Below are 23943 nucleotides of genomic sequence, written 5' to 3'. Positions count from 1 at the left end.
ACCTTTTTGCTCTCAGTGCACATCAAATCTTAATTTATCCACAATTTGAAAGGAAAAGAAAGCAGGAGGAAATGGATTTGCTGGAATTGAAGTGCACAAATGTCACATACTGAGTTTACTTCATGTGTGTGTGTGTCTCTCTCTCTCTCTCTCTCTGTGTGTGTGTGTTGCACTGATTGGTGTGGTAATCAGTGCTTGCAAATGGAAGGGGTTTGTGTTAATCCTTCAGAAGGAACAGCAAGTGATGGAAGCAATAATGGCAAACAGGACACACCTCAATCCTTCATTTCCTGCTCTTTGAGGGAGCTTGTGGTGGATGCAGCTGCTGTACTTAGTTACCATTTGAAGGCAAAAGCCTCCGAATTGCAGTTATGTTGAGGGGGCATTTTTCAATGTTGTGAAATGTGAGTCTTGCCTGACCCAAGCTGTTGCTGATGAATGTTGTTGGTTTCTCATCCCCAAACATGCTGGAAATTTGGAGTGAAAGACCAAGCATGGAGAGAGGACTCCATTGGCAGGGGTGCTGTTTTTGTCCCAGACTCATAGAAATGATGCCAGGCCACGTTTCAAAAACCAAGAGGGAGATTCTCTTCCAATCCCTTGCTAACATCAGTCCCACAAACCATGCCAATTTAAGCAGAGCATCTGTTCCCAAATGGATCAGGACTAGCCCTATCAATACTGTGGCTCCGAGAGTCGATCAGAGGCTCCTCTGACTCCCCGGAGCCTCTCCATTTCATGGACAAGTCAGGTATGTGATGGAACTCTGGAGTGCGGGTGTGACCACTTGACCAGATGCTGAAGTGTCAGTGAATCCTTCCCTATTTTACTGTCTGTGCCTGAGGGCGAGGAGGCATGCTGCTGGAGCCAGCCTCAGGTTGCTAAGGTTAGGGTGACTCCCAACCCATCAAAGCCTGTCCACCATCTACACGGCACAAGTCAGAAATGTGAGGGAATACTTCCCCCTTGCCTGGATAGGTGCAGCCCCAACAATACTCAAAATGCCTGACACCACCCAGGGCAAAGCAGCCTGCTGGATCGGGACTAGATCCACAAGTATCCTCTCCCTCCTCCACCACCGATGTTCAGCAGCAGCAGTGTGTACTATCTACAAGGTGCATTACAGAAATTCACCAAAGATCCTCACACAGCATTTTTCAAACCACAATCACTTCCATCCATAAGGACAAGAACAACAGATATTTGGGAACATCACCACCTTCAAATTCCCCTCCAAGTCACTCACCATCCTGACTTGGAAATACATCGCCGTTCCTTCACTGTCGCTGGGTAATAATCCTGTAATTCCCTCCCTAAGGGCATTGTGGGTCAGCTCGCAGTGGTTTAAGAAGACAGCTCACTCCCACCTTCTCAAGGGCAATAATAAAATGCTGTCTCAGTCAACAACACCCATATCTCATGAACAAATTAGGGACAAAAAAGCATTTCAGTTCCTCCTGTTGAGAAGCAATTTCTCAGGGAGCTGACGGACCATGTGCCGTTTGGATGGAGTGGGACTTGCTGAGAGCTGGAATAGTGACTGGTCAGTAGTTGTCAGGCAATAAGTTTGGGAGGTCTGTAGCCTGTGGGGACTGATGTTGGAAGAGGTGGCGGGGAGGGTGGGGGGAGGTCTGTTCTCTGAGGATGGATGTTTATTGCACTGTTGCAATGCCAGTTCTCAGCAGGCTTTTGTGTTTTGCCCAGTGCAACAAAATGAAACAGTGGGAGTGCTGGAAAGGTGGAATATCAGCAGACAGTGCTGGAACCGCGGCACAGCTTGTGTGAAGCAGTTGGAGCGTTTTTCTGCTTCTGTTCTCCATGTTTTGAGCAGCTTGTCTTTTTGAAATGAGATGTGACAGTAGCCATTTGCTGGAGAGGAAGCTTCTTGTCGCTTCCCAGTGATTCAAACATGTGCTGCACAGTTGCTTCCTCACTCCCAGTTCTGTTCACCGATTGTTCCTGCAGTCACCCAGTCCAGGAACACCTGGACTTTTTAATGGTCAACTTGGCATTGTTGTGTCCGAATCCGATCTGGATCCTTCCCTAAGATCCGGTGGCTGTCACTTCAAATAACTGGTGTTGTTCCCAATTCTAGACTTGTGCATGTCTCGGATTTTCTCCATCCACTTTTGGCAGCTGTGCCTCTGAATTCCTCAGTCCACAGTTCCAGCGCCCTCTCCTTATCCTCTCTGCCCATCTTTACCTGCCTTTGACGTACTGCTTTCCAACGAGATGTGTCTCAGCTTTTGGTTCCTGGGCCCTGATGTCACACGCTGTTCAATAGTACTCAGGTGAGGCACCTCATGATATTTTCAAGGTGCCACGTGAAGGAAAGTTGTTGTTGTTGGAGATTAGGGGTGACTCCTGGTGTGTTTCCTGAACCCTGTGGCCTATGTGCTGGGCTATACAATCCCGACTGAGCTTAGCCAGGCTGCTGGAGTCGGTCAAACTGGGATGAGTTAGTGTGGTGGGATTGGGGAAGGGGGAGGAATATTGGGGCTTCACCATAGCCTGGTCACCATGCGGGAAACATCAACGTACAAACGTGGAAATTAGGTGTGCGACAAGAAAAGGTCAGAATGGTGATGCCACTGCAGTTGAATAGCTTGCTGCTTTCAGTGCCGGAGCAGATTGTCAGGAAAGAGGAATGGCCCACACCGTTTCAGTGTGGTTTTGATGCGAACAGCCTGAAGCTGAAATAGTGGCAGCATTTCACCACACACTGTCAGTGATCCAGAAGGTGAGATCCGCCCAGGTAACTCTCTCTGTGATACCTTGGCCAGTAGCTAACAACAACCCACCTGGTCATCATCTCATGCACTTTTGGTGGGATCTTGCTGTGCACAGAACTGGCAGTTTATTTCCCTGCTGCACTGCCACTGCATATACAGTCATAGAGATGTACAGCACGGAAACAGACCCTTCGGTCCAACCCATCCATGCTGACCAGATATCCCAACCCAATCTAGTCCCATTTGCCAGCACTTGGCCCATATCCCTCCAAACCCTTCCGATTCATATACCCATCCAAATGCCTTTGGAGTCCTTGCTGGCTTTGTAACATTCTGTGGCTGCAAAAGGTGCTATGTAAATTCAAGTTGTTTCTTTAACCCCACACCCTGCCCTTTCTGAGTTCAAGGAGAGCAAGGTATGGGCAGGTGAACTGAAAGGAATATCAACCTTACATTGACTGCAAGCCCTGAGGCAGTAACTCTGACTCACTGACTTTACTGAATCTCTCTCTCTCTCTCTCTCTAAATCTCCCAGGCCAAATGGGTACAGGTTAGGCTGGATTGGCCAGGCGAAATTGACCCGTAGTCTCTAGGGATGTGCCGGCCAGGTGAGGTTCACCCTGGAAAATGCAGGGTTACAGGGATAGGGGAGGGCAGTAAGTGTGGGTGGGGAACGGGATGGTCTTCAGATGTTTGGTGTGGATTTGATGGGCTGAATGGCCTACTTGCACTCTGTTGGGATTCTATGATTCTGAATTAGAAAGCTCCAAGCCACTGAGTGGAGTGTGGCCTGTGTATTCTGCCTGGAGAAACCGTGTGTGTGAAACCCGTTGCAGGAATTGTGCCAAGTGCTTTGTCTGTTTCCAGCCTTGGGTTTCTTGCTCACTTGTACTTGTTTTCAGTCGTTATGAAGTCTTGCACAAAGCTAGAAGCGGTGCATGTTCTTTTTTACACGGAATGTTTTTGTTTTATTTTGAAAACTCCTTTCCCACCTCATGGAGAAGAAGGAAATGGGAAAGCCAGGGCAAAGTAAAGGCCTCTTGCTGCCTGAAGCCTTTTGAGGCTGGTGTGAATGGAGTGGTGGCAGGGAGGGGGAGGGAGAGAGAAAAAAAACACAGCTGAAGGAAAAGAGAAAATCTCTGTGGGGGGAACATGCGTTTGAATGGAGCTTTCCTAACCTTTTATACAGCTGGCTTCCTCCAGTCATTGTTCCCAATTTAAGGAGAGCAATCTGTCTGAGGCCCTGAAGCAGTCTCTTGTGCTCTTCTCTCTCTCTCTCTCTCTCTCTCTCTCATTCTATTGCATATACTTTTTGTCTCAGACTAGTAAGGTGGTGGGGGGCAGGGTATTTGGGGGCCAGGGAGATAGTGAGGAAAGAGCTCAGTCTGAGACTGGTACAACTGGGGAAAGGTGCAAGTCAAACAGTCAGGGGAGGCAGGAACAAAGCAGAGGATGAGGTCAGACTGATAAATTGAACTGCGTTTACTTCAATGCAAGAGGCCTAACAGGGAAGGCAGATGTACACAGGGCATGGTTAGGAACATAGGACTGGGATATCATAGTAATTACGGAAACATGGCTCAGGGATGGACAGGACTGCCAGCTTAATGTTCCAGGACACACATGCTATCCGAAGGGATGAATGGGAAGCAGGAGAGGAGGTGGTGTAGTTGTACTTGGCATGACATCCAGAGAAGTTATTTGGATGGAACTGAGAAATAAGAAAGGGATGATCACCTTATTGGGACTGTATTATAGACCCCCTAATAGTCCGAGGGAAATTGAGAAACAAATGTGTAAGGAGATCTCAGCTATCTGTAACAATAATAAGGTGATTCGGATAGGGAATTTTAACTTTCCAAACATCGACTGGGACTGCCATAGTGTTAAGGGTTAGATGGAGAGGAATTTCTCAAGCGTGTACAAGATAGTTTTCTGATTCAGTTTGTGAATGTACCTACGAGGGAAGGTGCAAAACTTGACCTACTCTTGGGAAATAAGGCAGGGCAGGTGACTGAGGTGTCAGTGGGGGAGCACTTTGGGGCCAGCGACCACAGTTCTATTTGTTTTAAAATAGTGATGGAAAAGGATAGACCAGATCTAAAAGTTGAAGTTCTAAATTGGAGAAAGGCCAATTTTGACGGTATTAGGCAAGAACTTTCAAAAGCTGATTGGAGGCAGATGTTCGCAGGTAAAGGGACGGCTGGAAAATGGGAAGCCTTCAGAAATGAGATAGCGAGATCCACAGATGGTACATTCCTTTTAGGGTGAAAGGGAAGGCTGGTAGGTATAGGGAATGCTGGATGGCTAAAGAAATTGAGGGTTTGGTTAAGAAAGGGAAGAAAGCATATGTCAAGTACAGGCAGGTTAGCTTGACTGACACCCTTCGAAGAGTATAAAGACCGTAGAGGTACATTTAAGAGGTAAATCAGGAGGACAAAAGGGGACATGAAATAGCTTTGGCAATTAGGGTTTATGAGAATCCAAAGGGATTTTATAAATAGATAAAGGACAAAAGGGTAATTAGGGAGAGAATAGGGCCCATCAAAGATCAGCAAGGCAGCCTATGTGTGGGACCGCAGGAGATGGGGGAGATACTAAATGAGTATTTTGCATCAGTGTTTTCTGTGGAGAAGGACATGGAAGATGGAGAATGGGGGGAAACAGATGGTGACATCTTGAAAAATGTCCATATTACAGAGGAGGAAGTGCAGGATGTCTTGAAACACATAAAGGTGGATAAATCCCCAGGACCTGATCAGGTGTACCCGAGAACTCTGTGGGAAGCTCGAGAAGTGATTGCTGGGCCTCTTGCTGAGATATTTGTATCATCGATAGTCACAGGTGAGGTGCGGGAAGACTGGAAGTTGGCTAGCGTGGTGCCACTGTTTAAGAAGGGCGGTAAAGACAAGCTAGGGAACTACAAACCAGTGAGTCTGTCCTCGGTGGTGGGCAAGTTGTTGGAGGGAATCCTGAGGGACAAGATTTACGTGAATTTGGAAAGGCAAGGACTGATTAGGGATAGTCAACATGGCTTTGTGCGTGGGAAATCATGTCTCACAAACTTGATTGAGTTTTTTGAAGAAGTAACAGTGAAGATTGATGAGAGCAGAGCAGTAGATGTGATCTATATGGACTTCAGTAAGGTGTTCGACAAGGTTCCCCATGGGAGACTGATTACCAAGGTTAGATCGCATGGAATATAGGGAGAATGAGCCATTTGGATACAGAACTGGTTCAAAGGTAGAAGACAGAGGGTGGTGGTGAGAGTTGTTTTTCAGATTGGAGGCCTGTGACCAGTGGAGTGCCACAAGGATCGGTGCTGGGTCCATTGCTTTTCATCATTTATATAAATGATTTGGATGTGAGCATGAAAGATATAGTTAGCACGTTTGCAGATGACACCAAAATTGGAGGTGTAGTGGACAGCGAAGAAGGTTACCTCAAAGTACAATGGGATCTTGGCCAGATGGGCCAATGGGCTGAGAAGTGGCAGGTGGAGTTTAATTTAGATAAATGTGAGGTGCTGCATTTTGGGAAAACAAATCTTAGCAGGACTTATACACTTAATGGTAAGGTCCTAGGGAGTGTTGCTGAACAGAGAGACCTTGGAGTGCAGGTTCATAACTCCTTGAAAGTGGAGTCGCAGGTAGATAGGATTGTGATAAAGGCGTTTGGTATGCTTTCTTTTATTGGTCAGAGTATTGAGTACAGGGGTTGGAAGGTCATGTTGCGGCTGACATTGATTAGGCCACTGTTGGAATGTTGCGTGCAATTCTGGTCTCCTTCCTATTGGAAAGATGTTGTGAAACTTGAAAGGGTTCAGAAAAGATTTACAAGGATGTTGCCAGGGTTGGAGGATTGGAGCTACAGGGAGAGGCTGAACAGGCTGGGGCTGTTTTCCCTGGAGTGTTGGAGGCTGAGGGGTGACCTTATAGAGGTTTACAAAATTATGAGGGGCAAGAGTGGCTTTGTAGAATTTCCCATTTCCCTGAAAGGAGAGCATGATGAGTGTGAGCTGGGCATGGTGAAAGGCAGCTCTGGTTCCTATCCCAGTTTGTTACCCATTCCTCTCCATCTCCATGTGACTGCAGTTTTGAGCTCAAGACTGATGGATTATGGGATTGAATATCTCAGTGGCACTCCATTGTAGCCACTGACAAAGAATAGTCACTTGGGGCTTGATGGTTTTGCAGGATGGATGATGCCCACCAGCTGCTTCCAATCACATTCAAATCATTGGCTTTTACGCAAATGATTCTGTTCCTTCATGTGCTTGGGCCTGCTGGGGTCATGTGTTCACAGGGCACTATCAAATGGACATGTTGTCCTCCTGCTGTCAGCAGCTTGGTCTTTCTGAGCTGGAATCCAATTGCTTTGATGTGATGTGAAGGTTGTATCTGGACTTGGTCTTTCTGATTGAAAAGACGGGGATTTGGATCCAAGCTGAGCAGTGAGGTGTTACCTGCAGCATTCTTTCTGAAATTCTCAAAGCTGAAGAGCACTGAATGTGGATGGGCCATTGGACAGGTGAGTAGATTCACAAAATGATGAGAACAAAAGAAATAAGTCAGTCCTCAGCACAAAGTATTATTACGTGTCAGCTTCACCCAGTCTCCAGACTGCCTTGCCTCTTGGCAGTTGGATAAAGCAGCAGTGGGTTTGACCCTGTTTGGGGTTCAATCCTCGGGACTGCGCAAGCAAAAGGGGAGGTTGTCTTTGGAAGTATTGGTGTCCAGGAGTTTATGAGGCTACAGGGGATCAATGCTGAGTCCATGTTGGGATCCCTGCAGTCCAGGAAATGAGCAGGTGATCTAACCAAGCTGTTTTGCACAACTTCAGAAGGGGTTAGAAACATAGTCGGCCATTCAGCCCTATGAGTCTGTCCCACCATTCAGTGTGATCATGGCTGATCATCCAACTCAGTCTCCTGTACCTGCTTTCTCCCCATACTCTTCGATCTTGGGGTTAAAGGGATCAAACTCCTTCTTGAAAACATTTGTTGCTTTCTGGAGAGGACAGTTCCACAGGCTCATCGCTCTCTGGCTGAAGAAATTTCTCAAGATCTCATGGCCTACTCTTAAACGGTGACCCGTGGTCATTGGGAACATGTGTCCAGCCCTGTTTGACCCCCATTCTTGTCAACTCTAGTGAATAGAGTCCAAACCAATCCAGTTTCTCTTGAAACCTGAGTTCTGCCATCTCAGGAAGCAGTCTGGGAAAGGGTTGGTGTGATCCACGGCGGTAAAAAATAGTCACTTCACCTAGTTTGGGAGGGGGTACTCATGCACAAAGGGGCCTCATTCAGATAGGTGCTCGCCTTTTCATGCTGTCTGACTCCATATTTCGTTTGGGAACATGGCTGGCATGGACTGGATGGACCGAAGGGTTTGTTTCTGTGCTGTGTGACTCTTGACAGTGTGATTTTCTTGGAAAGAGGGAATAGACCCAAGAACATTGTCTCCCCCAACCCCCCCCAACACACACTGCTGAGGCTGGGCAGGGTTGGAGTGGGGTGGTCACGTATGAATTGGCAATTACCCATCTTAGATTGTGGCAAGTTTTATTTTGTGGGGGTACCCACGTCAGTAGTTCACAGTTGATCAGAAAAACAAGACTATTGCAGATCACGGTCACTGGTGGAACAACACTGAGGGGACAGACTGGCTTGCTCTGGTTTCCCAACTTGTGTGAGATGGCTTTACAAACTGACAGGGGAGCTGAAGCTATCCCCTGTGTGATTGAACAGGGAGGGAGATGTTGACGCTATACAGCACGATTGGGCAGGATCATTGATCAGTACAAAGATTGAAGAGGAGAGTTGGAAGAGATTCTGTGGGCAGGTATAACACAATACAAACCTTTGTGGAAGGAAACTCCATCACCCTCTCTTAAAAAAACAGCGAAATTGTTTGTTACGGGAAGGTGCAAGGCTTTCCTGATTCATGGCAGTGTGCGTGTACTGGATGGTGCCCTGTGCTAGCACCTCAGCTCAGTGGCTGTCTGGACCCATTCAGAACTACTTGCAAATGGTCATGTTCAACCCTTTCTACTCATTTAAAACAACCAAAATTCGTTTCAACAGCTGCTAATGGGGCATGCTCACAAAAATACAAACTGACAGTACCCTTTCTCAGGTTAGCAGGGCCTACAGAATCACGGTGTGACCTAAAGGCCTTCCCTTTGACAGAAGGAATGGCAGGAATGTTGCAGTACCCATGGCATGTTCCAGCAGCTGGCTCTGCCTTCTGAGAACAAGGTCTTTGTTTCAGGTTTTTTTTTCACTGATTTTTTTTTTGTTTTGAAAAAGGAAGGATAAATGTAAGTATCCAGATGTGGCACTGAGCTGGGTCCCCTCAGGCTGCTGGCTTTCCATCTGGCAGCTTTATGTGTACATACAGAGAGAGAGGAGATTGCTTACCTCCCTCCACTTGGATCACACTTACTCCTTCATTGACATCGGGTACCACCTACAGGAGAGGGGTAAATTACAGGTTGTGGCATTTGGAGTTAAGTTGACTGCCCAGAGTTGATCAATCAAAACCAAGTGAAACCATCAGCTCTTGACATTTTTGAGTCATATAGGACAGAAACAGAGTCTTCCCAAACTAAACTAGTCCCACCTGCCTGCTCCTGGCCCGCATCCCTCTGAATCTTTCCCATTCACGTACCTATTCCAAATGTCTTTTAAACGCTATAATTATACCCACATCCACCACTTCCTCTGGCAGTTCATTCCCGACACAAACCACTTGTGATGACTGAGCAAAATGTATAGCAGTACCAGGCAGTTCGATGTATTATCCCACTCTTTGTGAAGAGAGACTGTCACAGTACCTGAGACCCCATCATTGAGAGCTGATCCATTGCAATGCAATTCCATGTTTAATAGGGGCTACATCTGAATCTCTGATGAGCAACCTCTCCAGTTTGGAAAATGAACTTTGACACGTGTGGTATCGGGATTGCTTCCAATGTTCATATTTCCCGGAGATATTTGTTTTGAACCTGAGATTCTTCAGTGTTTTAGTTTCTGTGACCTTTTATTCCAATCTTTTCCATCTTTCCCTGCCCTTTGGAATTTGCTGTTGTCATTCGGACATAGGGTGCCTCACCCAAAGCTTCCACAATCTGCTGGTTATGGTCCCCTTTCCACACAGGCCTTCGACACTGTGTGCAGGTGTTGGATTTTCCAGCACAAAGACCCAGAGAGAGTTATCGGGTGAAATGGCAGGGTGAGATTGACCAGTGACTGCAACCTCTGATCACAGTCCACGTCGTCCATCTCTCAGAAAGACATCTCAGGTTTTCACCACTTGGAAACGAAGGGGGTCAGGTCGTGCTACAGGAAGGGGATAGGTTTGTGAGGCAAGAGCAGGAGGAATGCGGAGAGGCTGGTTCGAATGAAGCACAGATAGCCCATGTGGCTGACTGATCTGGATGATCTGGATGATGTGTTGGCTGAAAGTGTGTGTGTGTGAGTGGATATAGCTGAGGATACATCCTCCATATACTGGCAGAGCTGGAGCTAAGGTGAGTTCTGGTGCTGAGATGGCAAGTTCAGTTGCTCACACTTCCACACTGGAATTGAAATGTCCACAGGACAACGCTGTCTGCAAAGAGGCCTCATAACCCTCTGAGAGGCAGGGGAGTGACACACGCAGGAGCTAAACTTCCTCATCCAAATGATGTTGAGTTCAACCTGTTTTTCTTGAATTTGAGCCTTGGGCCAGTTTGGCCAGAGAACACAATCCTGTTTGATTTCGGGGAATGGCCAGGCGGTCTTCCTTCCGAAGGAGAGTTGTTGAGCTGAGTTTTCTTGATGGTTTTGGACTGAGAGGATGCTCCAGCCTCCAGCCTCCCACAGTTTGTTTAGCTGGAGGGAGATTGCGAATGTGCACCCCTGGGCTGAACACCCACACTGGCAGGGAGGGAGAGAGCGAGGGCAGTGCCAGTTTGGAGTAGGCATTTCCATGGGGAAGGAGGGGATTTCCTCTCCAGCCCTTCCCCATTCCCTGACCCACTTGGCTGGGACGGTTGCAGCCGGAGCTTTGGTGCTGGGCAATGCCAGAAGTGAAATTCTTGTGGCTGAAGTGAGATTATTTGGCTCCTGGAAAGGAACCCTGGAGAAGATGGAGAGGAGGTCTGGGGGCTTGCGCCAAATTGAATCTTGCATTCTGTCTGTAATTAGTGTGTCATGAAAGAGGGTGCTGATGATGCCCAGGTAGGCAGTGAGGGCAGTCTGGGTCACATGGGCTATCTTTGCCCTTCTCACACGGCCCACTACTTCATCGACCGACAGGCGGAACTGAGTGTGTGGTCATTATGAAGAGTTCTGTCCCACAGCATGGCACTGGAACAGTGAGGTGGGGGTGGAACCATGAGAATCCGGCTCGTCGGGGGGGGGTTCGGAGCTTGCTCTGGTCACGGCTCCAGCAAAGTGACCTGTCCCAGGGCTTTGTATGGTGCAGGCATCAAAGCTCACGTTTCACATACTGGGAATTGAACAACAAAGAGCTGTTCCAGATGCAGCAAGCTATGTTTTCTTGGTTTTACAACTTCCAAGATAGTTATTCGGTTAGACAGGCTCCTTCTCCAAACCAGACAGTGAGCATTGGCCAGTCGCTGCACTCTGAAACAAGCAGCCTTTTCATCGGAATGAATACAGAACGCACAGTCTCCTCTTCCCTTTGGCTCACATGAACAGAAGGTACTGACTGCAGTAATCTAGGAGAGTGAGCCTGGTTCCTGCCCAGGCACAAGTGACGATTACTTCCAGGTTGCAAGCTGTTGTTTTGTCTCCCTGCTCGGTTTGTCTATCACACCAGGGGGGCTGCTGTTTGCTGCTTTGTGGATCTTCTCTGCAGCCCAGTTTGAATGTTTTCGGTCAAGCTGCCCCCTCCCCCCCCAATTAAAGAGGCTTCCCCGAAACTGGAATAGCACCAGCACCTCCCTTTGCTCAGTGATGGTGCCCCTGGCAGCTCACCCTGAACAAAAGCATCGGAAAGGCTTGCAAAGTCAGGAGGGGACTCCCACCTCCAACCTGAAGACCCAGAGAGAGAGAGAGAAATGTGGGTGATGTCAGGGATGTGGCGCAAAACCAAATGAACATGGATGAGATAGAGTGGAAACAGACCCTTCGGTCCAACCCGTCCATGCTGACCAGATATCCCAACTTAATCTAGTCCCATTTGCCAGCATTTGGCCCATATCCCTCCGAACCCTTCCTGTTCATATACCCATCCAAATGCCTTTTAAATTGTACCAGCCTCCACCACTTCCTTTGGCAGCTCATTCCATTCATGTACCACACTCTGTGTGAAAATGTTGCCCCGCAGGTCCCTTTTATATCTTTCCCTTCCCACCCTAAACCTATGCCCTCTAGTTCTGGGCTCTCCCAAGCCAGGGAAAAGACTTTGTCTATTTATCCTATCCATGCCCCTCATGATTTTATAAACCTCTATAAGGTCACTATATACCTCTATAAACCTCTATAAAGTTGATGGACCTCAGTGGCGAGGTTAGCATTTCATTCCCATCTAGTTAAGGGGGTAGCAGGGACCAGCTGAGCTGACATCCCGAACCATCCCGGATCTCTGTGATGAGACCAAAGCAATATCACTAGCTCAGAGACGGTAGCAGACAGGAGAAATTGCCACTCCATCCGAGATGGCATTTTGGCTATGTTTTGAGGTGAGTTCTGGAGTCCTGTCAGGGCATTCCTGATCTACACTTCAGGATTCAGAACAGAATCCCCAATCCCTTTCAGATAGCACCTGCCACCCACCCCCTTCTTCGATGATCCCGTCAAGTTCCTGCAGCTAGCCCCAGGGTGTGGAGTTTGGTTTTCTCATCTCCTATCGGAGAGCAATAGCATTTGGGAGAGCAGGGAGCTGCAGCTGACAGGAGTAGTTTCACTCAGAATTCCTGCCTTCACATGGTTGGGAATACACATGACTGAGATGATCAGGCATGATGTTGGGGTTACTGGTCAGTGCAGGTAAGCTCACCCCCACAACCCAGTCCTTGCCCTGGATGTTAGTTGTTGAGTCAGCCTGGGGGGTGTTGGGCTGGTCTTGTTGGAGAACCCATCTCTTTGATTGGAGCTGAGATGTTGACCTTGTGGTGCAGCTCCATGCTACTCTGAGTTGAGAACGAGGATGTATTGGTGCCCAGTTTTGCCTCCTTGAGTAAACAGACATGGATTCCAAGTTGAAGCTAATCCAGACTGATTTCTAATTTCCTGTATAAACAGGCCTGTGGGTTCCAACAGGAAGTTGGGGAAGAGGGAGAGATCTTTTTATAAACTGCAGTTTATCTTTTCATCTGCCAGCCAAATGAGTTTGGATTTAACTGTTTGTTATCTCTGCTTCTGTCAGAGGAAGTGGAAAGGGTGTAGGTTTATGAGACTGTGAGCGGCTGTTCAGCCCATTGAGTGTGTGTGGGTCCAAACAGCAATGCTGCAATCCAGCTTTGTCTGCAGACACCAGCACCTGCAGTGTCCCTTTGATGGTGTTTTTGAGGTGGGGAATGTTTCTCCTTTCAGCACTGCTGAGTCCTCTCTTACCCCCTCAGATCGTCTGCTCCGTGACCTCCTTTTCCCAAACAGTAGAAGTCTGTGCACTTTGGTGACTGTGTTCCGTTCGGGGAAGCAGATCCTTCCTTGCTGTCCAGTGCAGAGCAGGATGAATGCTGTACTCCTGGATGTGGAGTCCCCATGAGCAGAGTGGGATTGCAGTTTGGCTGAAGCGAGACGTTTCATTGTGCTCCTGGGATTTGTCGGAGAGCTTGGAGCTACTGTGTCCCTGGGGACCCATGAGGACACCCTCCTGATGTACTCATGGGGCTCTGAGCTGCGAAGACCCCACACTGGGAACTTACCACTTCACATGGTCAGCCTGTATCCTCCTGCTCCCTGGGTGTTCCTGGTCTTAAAGCGAGTTGGATAAGAGTGAGCAGAGATATACATGTACACACATCCATTAGCAAAGGGCTGAGCGCTGGAGAGTCAATATTGTTCTTCAGTTGAAGAAACAAGCTCGAACAAGTACAAATAATTTGAGACCGGTTAGCATAATGTCAGTGTTCACAAAAATAATGTATTCCTTGAAATGACCCCAGGAAACATTGAGGAATCGCAGCAGAAGGGAAGGTCATGCTGGCCAGCGTCACTGAATTTTCAGATTGAGAGTCACAAAGTGGAAATAAAGGGAGTGGTAGAATCAGAGAACTTTTCCAGCTCAGAAAGTCTTTCAGCCCATTGACGCTGACATTACCCGGCAAACATCCATGATCAGTTATATTTCCAAGAGATCTTCCACTGAGCAGCACTTTGCAGGGCCAGTAGCAGAATGGTTACAAGTTGACACCAAGGTGAGAGGGTTGTGCACTCAGGATAGTGAGTTGAACTGGCAAAAAGAGTGCAATTGGGTTATGGAGTCATACAGCACAGAAAGAGTCCAGGCTGAACATCATCCCACATTAATCTATTGGCCCGTATCCCTCTGAACCTTCACTATTCATATACCTGTCCAAATGTCTTTTAAATGTAGTAACTGTACCTGCGTCCACCACTTCCTCTGGCAGTTCATCCCACACATGGTTCACTGTCTGTGTGAAAAAGTTGCCCCTCAGGTCCTTTTTGAGTTTTAACTCCAACACCAGGTCCCACTCTGTCACCGTGCCCCACTGGCTAACCCATCTGATCTGCACACCACAGAACAATTTTGCATGACCAACAGATGTAACCTGTACATCTCTGGACTGGGCAAGGTAACTCACGCAGACTCGGGGTGAATATGCAAACTCCACACAGGCAGTCGCCTGAGGCTGGAATCGGACCCAGCTCCCTGGTGCTGTGAGGCAGCAGTGCTAACTTACTGAGCCACCATGTCACCCACCCTGTCTGTGTACGAGTACTTCTTAACATCTGTCCAGAATGGTCTGCTCCCAACACTCCGACCATGTCCCCTATTCTAAAACCCTCAACCAGTGGAAATAGTTTAGCTTTATTTACCCTGTCTTCTCCTGTTAATAAACTGCGGACTTCGATCAGGTCACCCCTTAACCTTCTATATTCTGGAGAAAACAGGCCTAATTTGTATCATCTCTCCTCACAGCTTCATCCCTGATAGTTTCCAACCTTCCCTGCTTCTGTGAAAGGAAATGCCTCTCTCTCCCAGGGACTGCTGTGCTGCTGGCTCTGCCCAGCCACTCCCTCTCTCACTGGCCTCCTCCTGACTTGTATCCGTGTTCCAGAAGTGATGTACTGTTTGATAGACACAACCTTCTAGTTTAACAGCAGGGCACGGCCTCTGCCTGTGAGGCTTCATTTTTCAAGAGCACTGACTTGTTAAGATTTTCTGTCTGACCGACTCTTGGTTTTGGCTTGTCACGTGTATCTTTAAGGGTTTTCTACCTTGTCAAGTGAACGGATTGTTTTGCCTTCCTGTGGTCAGCTTCATGGAGGATTTCTCTGTGGGTCTGCTAAGAGGTCTTGATCAAGTCGATCGAGTTGAAGATGTTTCTGACTGGTGTCTGTGACTGGTAGCCATGAATATGAGAGTCAGCACTCAATCCGTTGTAAACCCAAGGGAAAAGTGTTCGCCCAGAAAGGGGTTAGAATGTGGACTGTGTTCCCACAGGGAGGAGTTGAAGTGACAAGCGAAGGCCTGATCGAAAGATGAGAGAGAGAGAAAGAGAGGAAAGCCAGGACTCATTAATAGTGTCAGATGAAGAAAGGTGGGAGCATGCAAGCCAAGCATGGTTCTTGGGCTGAATGGCCTGAGGATGAACAGTCAACGTCACGTGGAACTTACTCTTTAACTTTCTGACTGAGCCGCCAAAGTCACAGCAGCCTGCAATTGTCAGAAAGGCCTGAGATGGATCTGGCAGGAGGACGAGTCAGATGTCAGGAGCTTTCCCTCCGTATGAAGTCCAGTGCGAAAGCAGCTTGTCCCTCTCTGCCACCAACCCCTCTGAGCAGTGACGGGGCTGGGGGCACAGGGGTTAATAGCTGAAAACATGCTGGAGTTGTTTGACAGTCCGAGCAGAGCTCCACCGATTGATCTCTGGCGATGTTGATGCTCCTAATACTTGGAGAATTATTCAGCGCTGAAGAGCTTGAGCCAGATCTCTGCTGTGTGCCTCATTCCTGAGTCATCAGCACGTAGTAATCATGATGTGGCTGCTGCTGTCGCTGCCAAGTGCAGGTTATACAGTCAGTTGATTGGAGCCATGCATCATTCTGACAGGAACCACTCTGTACTGGAGAATCATATTGATCGAAGGGGCTATGCCTGAGGCTGTCACTGTCTCTGTGCCACACGGTGATTTGAAGTAACAAACATCGCACTGGTCACTTGCAAAACCAACCAACTTGGACAAATATTATCAGCCTTGAGGCTGTTTCTTTGAGGAGAGAACAGTTGGGTCCTTCAGAAATGCTTGTTGATTTCCTGCCTGTGAGGTTGTGAGGCCGGAGAGAGTGATAGATTCTGACAGGCTGTGTGTCACAGGCAGAGGGTGGACTCTGGCCTTGCCCTTTATATGACGTGATCCCCCCCCTCGTGTTTGCTCAAGGAGCTTCTGAACAAGCCGTCCGCAGCACAGAGAACTTGGAGGAGTCTGTCCGCTCTCCAGGCTGGCTCAGCATCACAAGGGAGTGTCGCTCCTGCCCCAGTCCTCAGTTGTTGGAAGTGAGCACGAGCAGTGAGTCGTCATGGTCTGTGGAAGGTGGTCTGTCGCTGTATTTTGAAGTGGTGTTTGAGCCTGACCCGATCTCTCTGTTGTGTGAGAGACACAGGACTGCAGATTCTGTGTGAGCAGCGCCCGGTAACTGGAGTCTGACTGGAAGTGCCGGCCTTCAGTTGCCTTTCACTGCAGTGGGGAAATTGTTCACAGAGCCAAGGAGAGTCAAGGGAACAAACGTTCACATTTCAACTTGCAGCAGGTCAGGAAAGGAAATAATGAATGGTAGATTCAGTGTACTTTCAAGAGTTTGAAAATCTCAAACTGAGAGACTTGTTAGTTTGTGTGAGTGCGCGTCTGTGTGTGGGGGTGCGTGTGAAGGGTTTTCTGTGTGTGTGTCTGCCTGTGTATGTGTGTGGAGAGTTCTGTCTGTGTATGTGGAAGGTGTGTGTGTGTTTGTGTAGGGTTGTGTGTGCCTGTATGTTTATTGAAGCAGATAGCTGCCAGAGCGATCACTATTTGCCCACAGGTTGCACAGACCGCACACAAAGTGGGTGCTTTGCTGAGATTGCCTTGACAACAGTGCCTTAGCTTTCTCTCAGTGAAACTCTGCAAGTCTCCAGCAGCCAAGGTGTCAGGAAAGGGAGCAATGTTTGGAATGTACCCTGTGGTACTTGAGGAGGGACCAAGGGAACTCTGAAGGGCTCGGGCTGCTGGGGTCGGTGGGTGGCCCTGAGCTCTGACGGTGAAAACTGGAGATGCCCAGCACCGTCCATCCGATGGGTGCTTCTGTTCTGCCAGCTGCTAGTTTGTCCCCGTTTAGTGTGGCAATGGGGGTGGCTGCCCTTTTGTGCTGCTGCAGCAGTAATTGGAGAGTCGGAGCCAAGATGTGAAACTCTGTGCTGGCATTAACAACCTGAAAATGTGTTTGTGCTGGTGAGGCCATACCTGGAGTAGTGTGTGCAGTTTGGGTCCCCTTACTTGAGAAAGGATGTACTGGCACTGGAGGGGGTACAGAGGAAGGTCACTAGGTTGATTCTGGAGTTGAAAGGGTTGGCTTATGAGGAGAGACTGAGTAGACTGGGATTATATTCATTGGAGTTCTGAAGAATGAGGGGGGAATCTTACAGAAACATAAAATTGTGAAGGGAATAGAGAAGATAGAAACAGGGAGGTTGTTTCCATTGATGTGTAAAACTAGAACGAGTGGGCTTAGCCTCAAAATATGGGGGAGCAGATTTCAGACTGAGCTGTGCAGGAATTTGTTCACCCAGAGGGCTGTGTACCTGAGGAAACCCTGCCCAGTGAGCTTACCCTCTTTGAATGTTTTGTAAGGCAAAGACGGACAGAGTTTGGAACAGTAAAGGTATTAAGAGTTATGGTGAGAGGGCGGGTAAGTGGACCCGAGGCCTCGGAAAGATCAGCCAGGATCTTACTGAATGGTGGAACAGGCTCAAAGAGGTCAGATGGCCTACTCCTCCTGCCTGTATAGATACCAAACTCCAAAATAAACCAGGCGATGGTGCTGGATGTGAGTGCAAGGTTTTTTTCTGACTGGGAGTAATAGCCATTTTCCTGGCTATCTCCTGGTTCCCAGCTCCACTTTGCCATGTGTGGTCCTCAGTCGTAGCTGGGTATTGCACAGTACCCCAGGGTCTTGTTTCCTCAGAGCCTGGTTTGTGGTGAGATTCCTGTGCAGTCCAGTAACCTTGACTGCTGTGTCACCCAAAAAAAATTCCGTGGGCTCATCCGCAAGCTGTGAACATCTCATCGGAATGTGGGAATTGGGGAGCAGGTATTCACTGGTTCTAGTCAAAGCTCAAGCCCACGACAGAAGCAACTCTCAGTGGTTTTCACTAATATAGCTCAGGATTCGTGTGTGTTTCCACCAGGCCCGATGGTGTTTGACTCCGAACTGAATGATTTGTTGCTGCTGTAAAGTCTGCCATGACAGTGTTTCACGAGCAATAATGTGGTGCACCAAACACAAGACTGTGTCTCAGGGTACTTTGCAGGTGCATTATCAGATGAAATTCGACACGGAGCCCCTGATCAGGGCTGCTGAGTGGAAGCCTGGTCAGAGTGACATGATTCAGATGTGCCTTGCAAGATAACAGTGAGGTCGAGAGAGAGAGAGAGAGAGGTGAACGGAGGGAAGAGCAGGCTTTTAAGACCATGCTTGCTGAAGGCGCAGTGATCAGTGGTGGAACCAGAACTGGAAGAGCACAGATAACTGGGAGGGTTGCTGGCCTCGGAGTTCCTTCTCAAGCTGAGGAGGGACAAGGCAGACGATGGAGGTGAAAATACGTTTTGATAAGGCTTGCCCCATCAGCCAGTGTTGGTCAGTGGGCACAGGGCTCATGGCTGCATTGGGACTTGGTTGGTGTGGGTCAGTGGGGTGTCGGCAGCAGAGTTGGGCTGATCTGGATTCTCCAGAGCCTGCAAGGTGGGGGGCTGCTTATGACGGGGAGCTCTGGTCTAGCCAAACCCAGTAGGAACAGGGGACAACCTGTGACGAGATCATTGGCATTGCTCGACATGTTGTCGAGTGGTGGGGTAGGGGAATGTGCTGTCATTACTTTCATAGCGATGTGCTAGTTCGATCCCAGTCAGAGTCTCTCCTAGCTCTGCAGACATGTTGCTTCAGAGACAGTGTGTGCACTGAGGTCAATAAAACTCGAGGGAAGAGTGTTGAACTCTCACTCACGAGCCACTGGCTATTTAGCGAGTTACCTCATCACAGAGAGTAAACAGTACATGTCCACCTCCACACCGATGGGCTAGGGAGATTGGTAAACCCACCACAGTACCCTGAGCTGGGGAGGTGATCATCTCATGGGATTATTGCTCAAGTGTTAATCCAGAACCTCAGCTCATCTTCTAGGGTCCCAGGTTTCAATCCCACTTGGTGGAATTCGGTTTCCTTTGGGAGAAAAAAGTGTCTGGAATGAACAATCTGTTAATGACCATGAAACCACCATTGATTGTCAGAAAAAGCCCATCCGGTTGAGTAATGCCCATGAGGGAAGGGAATCTGTCATCCTAACCTGGTCCGGCTGACATGTGGCTCCATATCCACAGTAATGTGGCTGGCTCTCAGCTTCTTCAGGTTGGGGAATGGAACAAGGTTGTGGGGAAAAAAACAACAGGGTTTGCTGTTTTTGATTGATGACCTTCTGCACCGCCCCCGCCCCCGCCCCCCGCAAAAACGCGCACACGCACTCACACACAAACATAGAGACACACACACACACAGAGAGGTGCATTCGTGCACACACACATGTGCACCTGATGTCTGAGATTTGCTGAGATTCTCAGCACCTTGGGCCAACACATGAATGAGGGGAGCTCGGAAATGAGCTGAGAAGTTTCAAGGAGTCAGCCTATTGAAGTGCCATGAGAATGTTGGTGACTGTGAAGCAATCACCCACATAGATGATTCCCCAAACGAAATGCTCTGAGGAACATGGCACTGATTTGCTGTTTGAAACTGGATGAGTTTCCTTCCTTGTTGGTTTTAATTGGAAACCTTCTGTTCTTTGACAGCTGCAAGATCGAAGTCAGGCGAATCGCTTGTAGAGGTGGGGCAGCTATACCCGACTGGAATACAAATGGTGATAGTTCGGGCCATTGGCTGAGAGCTGAAGCAGAGCTGGAATGATCGGCTGCGTTCACCTGGTGTGCTGGGCTGTGCTTGGCTTAGTGTCTGTCTCGACAGCACGGCCAGCACTGACCTTCCCAAATCAAGGTAAGGACTGCTCTCTGACCGGGCCATGACAGCCTCACGTTCAGGACAGTGGCAACAGCTTCTTCACGCCACACTCTGGCTGGGAACAGTGTCTGCTCAGGGTGAGACAGTGAGCCCCACACGAGGCACGAGTTGTCATTCAGGTTGATGTTCCCTGGGAGAGTGTCGCACTGTCTGAGGTTCTCTGATTGGGCCAGACTTTGTTTGTTCTCCTCCACTATGTTTCTTTCTGTGTCAGCGCAGGAGTTAGATTGCACCTTTGTCAGTGACGTAATGAGCATCCACCTCACACCCATCTGCAAGGATGGAGTTGAGAGAATTTGGTGCTATTTCTTCTGTAAACATGTCATCCCGTTTGCATACTCCTGCCAGAAGTGAGGGGAGACTGGAAAACTGCAAGACCCATTGATGACACACTTTGCCCACGTTCACACCAAAGATTAGAATCTGAGTCAAATGCTGAGAATGCTGGAGGAACTCAGCAAATCTGGCAATATCTGTGCAGAGAGCGAGAGAGAGAATGTTTCAAATCCGGTAGAACTCTTCGGCACTGGAGGAGCATCATACCGGGTTGGGAATGTCAATTCTGTTTCTCCCTGTGTAGCAGTGCAGCCATTCCTGCTGCAGCTCACCAGCATTCTCTGTGGTAGTTTCGGATGACCAGCATCTGAGGTCTTGGGCCTGGATAACAGCTGTAGGCTGTGCAGCCCGAGAGTACGGGATGCTTGGAGCTCCGTTGGAAGTACCTTTGCCGATCTGAGGGAGATCCTGGGGGTTCCATTTGCAGTCTGGAGATTGGAATACATTAGCTCAGTTTGGGCTTTAGTGTGTGATTTGTACCCATTAGCTCAGTATGGGCCCCAGTCTGTGATTTGTACCCGTTAGCTCGGTTTGGACCCCAGTCTGTGATTTGTACCCGTTAGCTCGGTTTGGGCCCCAGTCTGTGATGTGTACCCGTTAGCTCGGTATAGGCCCAGTCTGTGATGTGTACCCATTAGCTCGGTATGGGCCCAGTCTGTGATGTGTACCCATTAGCTCGGTTTGGGCCCAGTCTGTGTTGTTTACCCATTAGCTCAGTTTGGGCCCCAGTCTGTGATGTGTACCCGTTAGCTCGGTTTGGGCCCAGTCTGTGATGTGTACCCGTTAGCTCGGTTTGGGCCCAGTCTGTGATGTGTACCCGTTAGCTCGGTTTGGGCCCAGTCTGTGATGTGTACCCGTTAGCTCGGTTTGGACCTCAGTTTGTGATTTGTACCCGTTAGCTCGGTTTGGGCCCAGTTTGTGATGTGTACCCGTTAGCTCGGTTTGGACCCCAGTCTGTGATGTGTACCCGTTAGCTCGGTTTGGACCCCAGTCTGTGATGTGTACCCGTTAGCTCGGTTTGGACCCCAGTCTGTGATGTGTACCTGTTAGCTCGGTTTGGACCCCAGTCTGTGATGTGTACCCGTTAGCTCGGTTTGGACCCCAGTCTGTGATGTGTACCCGTTAGCTCGGTTTGGGCCCCAGTCTGTGATGTGTACCTGTTAGCTCGGTTTGGACCCCAGTCTGTGATGTGTACCCGTTAGCTCGGTTTGGACCCCAGTCTGTGATGTGTACCCGTTAGCTCGGTTTGGGCCCCAGTCTGTGATGTGTACCTGTTAGCTCGGTTTGGACCCCAGTCTGTGATGTGTACCCGTTAGCTCGGTTTGGACCCCAGTCTGTGATGTGTACCCGTTAGCTCGGTTTGGGCCCCAGTCTGTGATGTGTACCCGTTAGCTCGGTTTGGACCCCAGTCTGTGATGTGTACCCGTTAGCTCGGTTTGGACCCCAGTCTGTGATGTGTACCCGTTAGCTCGGTTTGGACCCCAGTCTGTGATGTGTACCCGTTAGCTCGGTTTGGACCCCAGTCTGTGATGTGTACCCGTTAGCTCGGTTTGGGCCCCAGTCTGTGATGTGTACCTGTTAGCTCGGTTTGGACCCCAGTCTGTGATGTGTACCCGTTAGCTCGGTTTGGACCCCAGTCTGTGATGTGTACCTGTTAGCTCGGTTTGGACCCCAGTCTGTGATGTGTACCTGTTAGCTCGGTTTGGACCCCAGTCTGTGATGTGTACCTGTTAGCTCGGTTTGGACCCCAGTCTGTGATGTGTACCTGTTAGCTCGGTTTGGACCCCAGTCTGTGATGTGTACCCGTTAGCTCGGTTTGGGCCCCAGTCTGTGATGTGTACCTGTTAGCTCGGTTTGGACCCCAGTCTGTGATGTGTACCCGTTAGCTCGGTTTGGACCCCAGTCTGTGATGTGTACCTGTTAGCTCGGTTTGGACCCCAGTCTGTGATGTGTACCTGTTAGCTCGGTTTGGGCCCAGTCTGTGATGTGTACCTGTTAGCTCGGTTTGGACCCCAGTCTGTGATGTGTACCCGTTAGCTCGGTTTGGACCCCAGTCTGTGATGTGTACCTGTTAGCTCGGTTTGGGCCCCGTCTGTGATTTGTACCCGTTAGCTCGGTTTGGACCCCAGTCTGTGATTTGTACCTGTTAGCTCGGTTTGGACCCCAGTCTGTGATGTGTACCCGTTAGCTCGGTTTGGGCCCAGTCTGTGATTTGTACCTGTTAGCTCGGTTTGGACCCCAGTCTGTGATGTGTACCTGTTAGCTCGGTTTGGGCCCAGTCTGTGATGTGTACCTGTTAGCTCGGTTTGGACCCCAGTCTGTGATGTGTACCCGTTAGCTCGGTTTGGACCCCAGTCTGTGATGTGTACCTGTTAGCTCGGTTTGGGCCCAGTCTGTGATGTGTACCTGTTAGCTCGGTTTGGACCCCAGTGTGTTACTCAGGGATTTTGTGATTCTGTCTTTCAGGTGGGAGACATTTGCGTGTAGGCTATGCCTTGATGCAGTGCAAGGCGCACTCAGAGCTTTCTTTTCTGTCCTGGCCAATATCTATTTATTGGTTAAGGCTTCAACAAAGAGCATATCATTTTTCAGCTTGTGGGATCTTGCTGTGCACAGAGTGGCTGCTGTGTTTCCTGTATTGGAACTTTGGTGATGCTGCAGAGGGATTGGCTGTCATGTGTTTTGGGATGTCGTGAGGTTGTAAAATATGCGACAGAAATGCTCATCTCACTCTGTCAAAATGGTTCAGCAGGAAGGCAGTCCCCAGGAGCTTGGGTCCCTGGTGACAGACTCTGATTTCGGAGTGGGTTAAGTACTGAAGTCTTGTTGTTTGAAGCAGGCTGTCCATCTGTGTCCGAGGCCTGAGATTAACCTGTGTGCTGTCGATGAGCAGAGAGTGCTGACGCTTGCGAATGTTATTCTCTGGCCTCTGCCAAGTCCTCAGACTCTGCCAAGCTGAAGAGTCAGGCAAATTGTTTGCAGGTGATGAAGACTTGGAGATGCCAGTGTTGGTGGTGCACTTACACAGAATGACTCACTAGCAGGCCGTGGTTCAGGAAGAGGATAGACTCAGCAGCCAGCCCCCGTGTTAGACCACAACCTGTTAGTGTGAGCCACATATGGATGAACAAGGCTAGCAGTCCCAGACATTGCATCTGACCTGGGAGACTTCAAAGCACTGCTGCATCGCAGTCTCAGAACGTTAGCTCCTGAGAGACGATGCCAAAGAGGACTCAGTTCCCAGGAATCGGAAAAGTGGAGGAGGTCTTCAGGATGATTTTGGGTGGTATTGACTGGATAGCGAAATCCTTTTTCCGCTATTTTCAGAAAAACATTAAGGAGATGTGAAAATAAACAGAGTCAGGCCATTGGCGGAATGAATGGGGAAACGCATATACACTTTCTCCACAGAAA

General features: G+C 49.0%; 1 protein-coding gene across 3 annotated transcripts in view; it reads left to right on the top strand.

Moving 5' to 3' along the window:
• LOC122543124 (fibroblast growth factor receptor 1-like) overlaps positions 1-23943 on the top strand; it is a 146473-nt gene that overhangs the window by 48128 nt on the left and 74402 nt on the right. For 2 of the 3 annotated variants that reach the window (XM_087984353.1, XM_043681460.2), the window contains exon 2: positions 19968-20169. In XM_087984353.1, the coding sequence (XP_087840479.1) occupies positions 20079-20169 (91 nt within the window). In that variant the 5' untranslated portion in view covers positions 19968-20078. Of the gene's footprint in view, positions 1-16460; positions 16684-19967; positions 20170-23943 lie in introns of those variants that run through there. The other variant, XM_087984354.1, reaches the window with a different exon arrangement.

The sequence above is a fragment of the Chiloscyllium plagiosum genome, unplaced genomic scaffold (genome assembly GCF_037043375.1).
Source record: "Chiloscyllium plagiosum isolate Xiang-an unplaced genomic scaffold, Cpla_swu_hap1 HiC_scaffold_48, whole genome shotgun sequence".
In the NCBI taxonomy this organism is placed as follows: Eukaryota; Metazoa; Chordata; class Chondrichthyes; order Orectolobiformes; family Hemiscylliidae; genus Chiloscyllium; species Chiloscyllium plagiosum.
Note: the sequence above shows the minus strand (reverse complement) of the source record. Positions and strands in the feature narration are given on the sequence as shown.